The sequence below is a fragment of the Scleropages formosus genome, chromosome 21, assembly GCF_900964775.1.
Source record: "Scleropages formosus chromosome 21, fSclFor1.1, whole genome shotgun sequence".
In the NCBI taxonomy this organism is placed as follows: domain Eukaryota; kingdom Metazoa; phylum Chordata; class Actinopteri; order Osteoglossiformes; family Osteoglossidae; genus Scleropages; species Scleropages formosus.
This window is the reverse complement of record NC_041826.1, coordinates 24,700,241-24,707,393: the sequence shown is the minus strand read 5'-3', so window position 1 is coordinate 24,707,393 and position 7,153 is coordinate 24,700,241. Positions and strand designations below refer to the sequence as shown.

At 51.5% G+C, this 7,153-nt stretch overlaps 1 protein-coding gene across 2 annotated transcripts in view; it reads left to right on the top strand.

The window, feature by feature from the left end:
- The first annotated feature begins 384 nt into the window (after positions 1-384).
- The window catches only part of mapk1 (mitogen-activated protein kinase 1), a 29,237-nt gene continuing 22,468 nt past the window's right edge, over positions 385-7,153 (top strand). The window contains exons 1-2 of one of the 2 annotated variants that reach the window (XM_029247554.1): positions 385-556; positions 753-914. In XM_029247554.1, coding sequence (XP_029103387.1) covers positions 769-914 — 146 coding nt within the window. In that variant the 5' untranslated portion in view covers positions 385-556; positions 753-768. Of the gene's footprint in view, positions 915-7,153 lie in introns of both variants that reach the window. The other variant, XM_029247553.1, reaches the window with a different exon arrangement.

The following is a 7,153-nucleotide window of genomic DNA, read 5'->3' as shown; positions in this document are numbered from 1 at the left end:
TAATTATATATATATTGTATGCATGGCATGTCCACCTGACGCGGCCCTTATGCCTCACCGGACGGGCGGGAGGGAGGGAATCAACAAGTTAGTCGTGGAGACGTGACATAGTGGTGCTGCTGTGGAGCGAGTGAGTGAGTGACAGAGAGAGAAGAGGGCAAATTGTGATTGGGTGCTGCCGGCGGTGCAGGACACGGACACACCTTTCTTGAACGCTTTCTTTCTGCCTCAGCGTCCTCCTTCTCCCCCCTTTCGAGCGGCGCCTCACAGCAAGAGCAGCAGCTGCTCCACCCGCGCGCCCCTCCCCGTCACGTGACCGCCGCCACGCCGCCCGCGAGTCACGTGACGCCTCACCCACCGACCCCCCCCTTCTCTCTCTCTCTCTCTCTCTCTCTCTCTCTCTCTCTCTCCCTCCCTCGCCACCTGCCCCATTATTTCCTGCGGTGCCGCCGCCCGCCCGCCCCGTCACGTTCGCTGCAGTCTGCGGATGTGCCGTTGCCGGACTGGTGGGAAGTGGCAGCGTTCGTGTCCGTCTCTCCGCCTGCTCCACCATTTCGTACGTTCGCTTCGTGCTGAGGCGCGTCCGTCAGCCCGCCCTTCCTCGTCACACAGAGACTGAGTCGTGTGTCCTCGCGCCCCCGCGGCCCGCCTCACTCCCGCACCCGCTCGCTCTCCCTCAGCGCGCGTGCTGACTCTCTCAATCTCTCTCTCTCTCTCTCTCTCTCTCTCTCTCTCTCTGCGTGACTCGGCAGCTCCGTTGGAACAACAATGGCGACCGCTGCGGTGTCCTCTCCTCCCGGCGACGCCTGCAACCCCGGCTCCGGGGCCGAAATGGTGCGCGGACAGGCCTTCGACGTGGGTCCGCGCTACAGCAACCTCTCCTACATCGGCGAGGGCGCCTACGGCATGGTGTGGTAAGTAAGACGCGCGCCGGCCGGGCGCAGGCAGCAGCGCGGGCCTCCTTCAGTCCTGCTTCGCCTCCTCACCGTCACCTGTTGCTGCGAGCGGCGGCGGCGGCGGCGGCGGCCGGGGGCTCCTCCTCGGCTCGTCGTGTGTCAGTCAGCCCGCGGCACACTGACCGAGTTAGTAACCCTGGGCTTAGCCTTACTTAGACTAAGTTACGGCGTACGGTACGCGTATGTATTACGCGGGGCGCGCGCAGGCACACACGGTCGTCGGGTCGTTACCCGCACGAGCGCTCGCTTTCACGGCGAAGGGGGTGCTGGTGCAGCGTGTCTGTGCGCGCGCCACCGGGCGGGAATGCGATGCCTTACTAACCCAACAACAATGAATGTGCGTGTGGCTCCTGCGTTGTTTGCAGTTACTGTTATGTACTTATGCACACGATGATCTGTTCGTTTAGAAACGGACATGTTAGCCGAGGTCACTGGTGGTGTCTGACACTGTTACTAGTGTAACACACACACACCAGGGGCGATTTGGAATAGCCTGCTCATCTGAAACACGTGTGTGTTTGGGCTGTGGGAGGAAACCAGAGCACCCGGAGGAAACCCACATGAAGACTCCACACTGAGCAGGGGGTCGATCTCCAGGAGCTGCGACTGAGGCACCAGCGCTATCTGCCGAGCGTCTTAGTTACTAAGTTAGTACTTCCGCTAATATTGCAATATCGGTACGTGGCAGACAGTTGAACTCATCATGGTTAGAAAAAGAAAAGAGCGGTACAATTATAGGACGGTCAAGGCTTCCCAGAGCGCACCCTATAGTGGAGCTCCTGCGCTTAGTGAGCAGCGTTTGTGCCGTGTGGGATCTGTTGGGGTTTGGGGTGGGGGCGTGTACGCGCGCGCGCGCTCGCCCCCAGTTGCACGGCACCCTGCAAATCTCTTCACCTGCTGTAGTAAATCGCGCCGTCGCCCAAATAGCTTCTCTGAAAGACTTTGGCCCTAGGAAACGTGTCCGACTCCCAGCAAAGAAGAGGCGACGCGACATGCGGATCTTTGCAGGTTTGAGATGCGCACGAGGTGTCCGAGGGCCTCCTGTGCTCTTTTTTTGCCACGTTGCCGAATTGCAATAAGGTGGAACTTTTAGCTGGCGTTTTAACGAAGCCCGACGTACCTGTGGGCCGTCCGCTGCTCTGCCCATCCACGGTCAGAAATGAGCGCTTGTGTGCTTCAGAGTTTGGGGGTCACGTTCGCGCACGGGAGGTGCTGTGGGGGTTACCGCTTCTCCGGGATCACGTCCTGCGAGCTCCCGTAAGGGGAACCTGCCAACGCGGCGCACAGGTAAAGCCCGGCGCGCCAGGAGCTGTGTGGCACAGATGCCCGTAATCCCCTCTTATTCCGATTGTGTACTTGACGGCGACTCTCACGCGTTCTGTTGTTCAGTGCTAAGCAAACCCGTCGCGGTTTCTGATTTGTTCCTTCTACTACATTAACACCTGACAATTGACTTTATGCCCTCGTTTGAGAGGAAGGACGACGCCAGTCTGTCTTGGTTATTTGCTCTGGCTGCACGTTGGCAGACCAGGTGGCTCGGGTCCCTCCCGGCACCCGGGCTCTGCGGTCCAGCATGGGTTTGAACCCTGTTTAGTCTGTGTGGAGTTTGCTCGTTCCTCCAGGTGCTCTGGTTTCCTCCCGCAGTCGAGACATTTTTGTGGCGGTATGTGTGTGTTTGGTTACCCTGTGACAAACAGGTTTGCTGTCTTGGGTGCGACCTGTCTGCCGTAACACCCTCTGCTTCCTGGGTAGACTGTGGACCATTGTGACCTGTGGTGCAATAGGATAAGTAGTTATTCATAGTGTGAGTCAGTAGCTAATATCAGTGGATCGTTTCCCTTTCTAATGCACACTAAGTGTGTCTCTGCCTTGTTCTCTGTACCTGATTGCTGTTTTTCTAAATCCTTCTTGTCACACTGTGTTCTCCACCCACTCCTATTCGGGCCCCTTGTAACAGTCACTGCTAATTACAGTAGGGTAACATACCCTGAGGCTGTACTTCTCATACGCTGTCTTATTAGCTCTGCCTACTGTGTGTGTGTGTGTGTGTGTGTGTGTGTGCGCGCGATCTCATGTACTTCTGCGTGATCTGATTAACTGTTGTCCAAGGTGACTTGCAGTGTTGGCTAACCAACGTCATACTCCTCCTCGCATTTGAACAGCCTCGTAACTTTACTGGAGTCATTCAGGGCATTGGTCAAGGGTACTGTGATCCCAGCTACCGCAGCAGAAGCAGTATTTGAGATCTTCAGCTTGCATGGAACCAGCCCCGAACAGCAGTATTTGTAAGATGCATCACTGCTGGGGCCTTCCAAAGGCGCACGCTTTGCAGTGTTTGGTAGTTAAGGTACGGTGAGGTGCGCGCTCTGGGTTTCCCGCGCCTGGATGCGTACGTCCGCGGCCTTGCAGCCATGCAGGTTCGAGCAGACTGGGCGGCGCAGTTCCAACTAGTGCCTTGAATACAGTCTTACTGGATTCTGTGTCCATCTGCGAACCGTTTTAGTGGAAAAATGAAACGAATGACGGGTTGTAACTGATTGCAGGAAGATTTCATGGCTGATTACTGGGCCCGTGTGAGAAGATGTTCTTTTTCACGGTATAACTCCCACTGGCCACATGCATGTGCACAACTGAGAGTAAGAAAAAGAGCAACTGTAACTGTGCTGTGTGTGTGTGTGTGTGTGTGTGTGTGTGTGTGTGTGTGTGTGTGTGTGTGTGTGTGTGTGGGGGGGGCACTGCTAACCAGCTGCAGCATGCTTGTGTGTGTCTGTGTGTGTGTGGGGTGGGGGGGGCGGCAGTTAGTGGTGTACAGGCGACTTGGCCAAAGAGGCAACGCAGATAAGCTGACAGTTGTGTCGAACAGGTGGTCATCTTGAGTGTTTGACTGATTGTTGAGGGACAGAGTAAACTTGGGAGTTTTGTCTATTTGCTTTCCCCCTTCGATGTATCGATTGGGGAAAAAAAAATTTTTTTTTTTCAACCGCCCCCCAGGAAATTATGAAACTCAAACAGCTTAACCTGATTTCAGCTTGTTCTTACTGTTGACATTCTATACATGTATTATTGAAATGGTATAATTAACATTAACGCTTCACCCTAATAATTACTAATTATTAATGAATAATTGCATATATTCATCCAGGTCAGACTTTTCTCCAGAACACCTTACTGTGTTACGCCAGCTACCATTACCCATTTATACAGCTGGATAATGTTTTATTGGAGCTCTCCAGAGTAGGTACCTTGATCAAGGGTACTCCAGCAGGAGGAGGGATTCGAACCTGCAACGCGTGACTCCAAAGAATGTATCCAATAGCCCCTATGGCAGCTGCTGGCTTGTGATGTTTTCGTTAGAAATCTAGTAATGTGCATTGTGCAAGATGCCTCAGTACCTACATTTACATGTGTTCATTTATCAGACGCTTTTCTTCGAAGTGGTGAACATCTCATAGAAAATACAATGTGTTCATTACATGAGCAGAAAGAGACACTTAGTTACAGACGTGTGATGAAGTGCAGTTAGTTTTTCTTTCCGCCATATGAACCAATGTTCATCACACGAGTAGGTGCATAAAAGTTTATCTGAATATTGATGATTCTTGATCACCTTCCTAGTATTTTTTGTCTTTTTTTGGAGACACACAAACATTTACATTACAGAAGTAGCTGCATAAGGGATTGATCTGGGCATCATCTTAGTTATAGTGCATAAACATTTATACCTTACAACCTGGCAGCATTCTTCCGAAGGGCAAGTAAACATTTCAGGAAGTTTGTGAGGGAATACTTGGTTATGTAAGGCTACATGCTACGCTGTGCTCTGGCTGCACAGGGAAAGTGCTGTGAACCACAGACATGTTTGCTGGTCTCTGTGTGAAAGCAGCACAGACCGAACTGCCCAGTCAGCACATGGCAGAAGGAGAACTGCCTTTGTGCTGTAACTCCTTTCACTTATTACTGCTGTCACACACTACTTCTGGTTTCTGGCAGTTGCCAGCAAACATCAAATACACACACACACACATTTTCAGAACCGCTTGTCCCATACGGGGTTATATTGATTTATAATTTTAAGACAGACTAATGTGTCTTTTGTAATATTTACATTTATTCATGTAGCTGATGCTTTTCTCCAAAGTAACTTACAATATTAATCTACTCGGTTATTTACCTCTTTATAGAGCTGGGTATAATTTCACTGGAGCAGTTTAGGGTAAGTACCTTGCTGGAGGTGGGAATTGAATCTGTGACTATTGGGTCCAAAGGCGGCAGCAGCTCTAAGCACTGCACTATCAGCTGTTCCCCCTCCAATATATTCATAATTGATCATTTGCACCAAAAAACTGTTACAGTGTGTGTCATAAGTTTACTTGTTGTTCAGGGTTTGAGGTGTGTCCTTTGCGAGTTGCTCCCTCTCTACCGGCATCCAAGTGGAGCCCACAGTGACCCATCTCTTCCGGAGACAACTGCTGAGACTTCGCGATGCCCTCCTGCAGCACGTGTTCGTGTCACCGCACGCCAGGCCGCGTCCCGCCGCTCGGCCATCCCACTACTTGGAAAGGCGTTACGTTCACTTCCCCCTCTTTCAGGGCTGTGCACGGTTTTTGTGGCTGCCAACTGATTCTTTTCTCATGAGTTTATGTGGAGCGGCGGGATGGAGCGTCGCAGCCCTGGGGAGGCGGTATTGTCTTGTTCTGTTTGTTCAGCTACTGGAGTGCAGGGTGAAACAATGATGTCATGCTTTCCAAACAAAAATCTAAATCTCTGGCTCAGCATGTGAAGGACGTGGGATAAGAAGCTGGTAAAAACATGGCATTGTGCAGACAGGCAATATTAGGGAGTGGCATTGCGTCTTAGATGTCTGCCTTTAAAATGCCTCCGTTTTCTTTTTTTGAAGTTGCTGGTAGTGCAGTGGACAGGTACGTTGGTTTGTGTGATCTCAGGTTTTTTTTTTTTTTTTTTTTAAACACAGCATTTTAGGTGAATTTTAAGTTGCTGCTATGTAGAAGTTGCAATTTGTTTTCCTGATGGATTTGTTTTGGACATCATTTACAGGACATTCTATTTTATAGTGCCACCGTGCAGGCCAAAATGAGCACCACCCACCAATGAAAAAGAAAAGTTTGTTTTCCCAATCCTGGCCTCGCATGGAGATGGGAGAAGCGGTCCCTCCTCCTGCTGCTCTGCGTGTCATCGCTGGCTGCAGGCTGTGTTGTCGGCTCTGACCTTCCGCGAAGAGGCTCCGCTGATGCCGCAGGGCAGGAATGCAGGGCCGAGCCGCACTCGGAGCATGCGCGCGGGACCGGGCTTGGGGGCAGCACAAGTGCAGCCTGGGTAGATGTGCTGTCTATTTGTCCCTTCAAAATACGCCTTTTTTGCCGTGGCTGTGGAAAGCTGCTTTGAATTGGATGTCGAGTTGCCAGCCCTTTTCCTCAAAAGCCTTAATACTGGTGTTCCTGACTAAACATAGTTGTTCTCACCGAATCCAGCAATGCTGCGAATGCCTGGTGCAGGGAGAGCCTGTTGTGGCGCACGGTTATTGTGCTGGAAGTCGATGCTGGAACCTTGCCAGGCAGTGAGCCGTTCTGTCAAGGAAATCCAGGCATTGCGGCCCAGGTCTGAGCCGAAGAAAACTCGTTCTGCGTTGTAAGCTTTGAACGATGTCTTTTCTCCTTTGGCAAGTAGTTTGTCTGGAAAACGGTTCAGACAGAATGGCTTGCGTGAGCAAAAAACACTGAGGTATGCACCTCTTATCATATGGCTTGGTGAGAGTGTCATTCTGGAGAACCAAGCCCTGGTAGAAGGGACGGTCACACGTCACCCTGCCTGTGGGGCTCTCTGTGTGTGTGTGTGTGTGTGTGTGTGTGTGTGTGTGTGTGTGTGTGTGTCCAGGGTTAGAAAACATTACCTGAACCTTGACTCCCACGATAGGGAACTGAAACGCAAGGTCTCGAGAGCTGATGAACAGGCCTGTTCTCACGGTACTCCAACCACTGTTTTGACCTTCTGATATTATTGAGGTGCTCAATAAAACGTCTTGTAGAACCCAAAGTAGAATGAGCCACAGGAAGTGAAAGGGATACGTCTGCTCAGCGCCTCTGCTATGCGTGTCTGCATAGGCGTTTTCTCTTGAGGAAAGCGGCTCCATAAGTGTGTTGTGGTGTTTTATACAACGCTTCATCCTTCGGTGTAAAGTC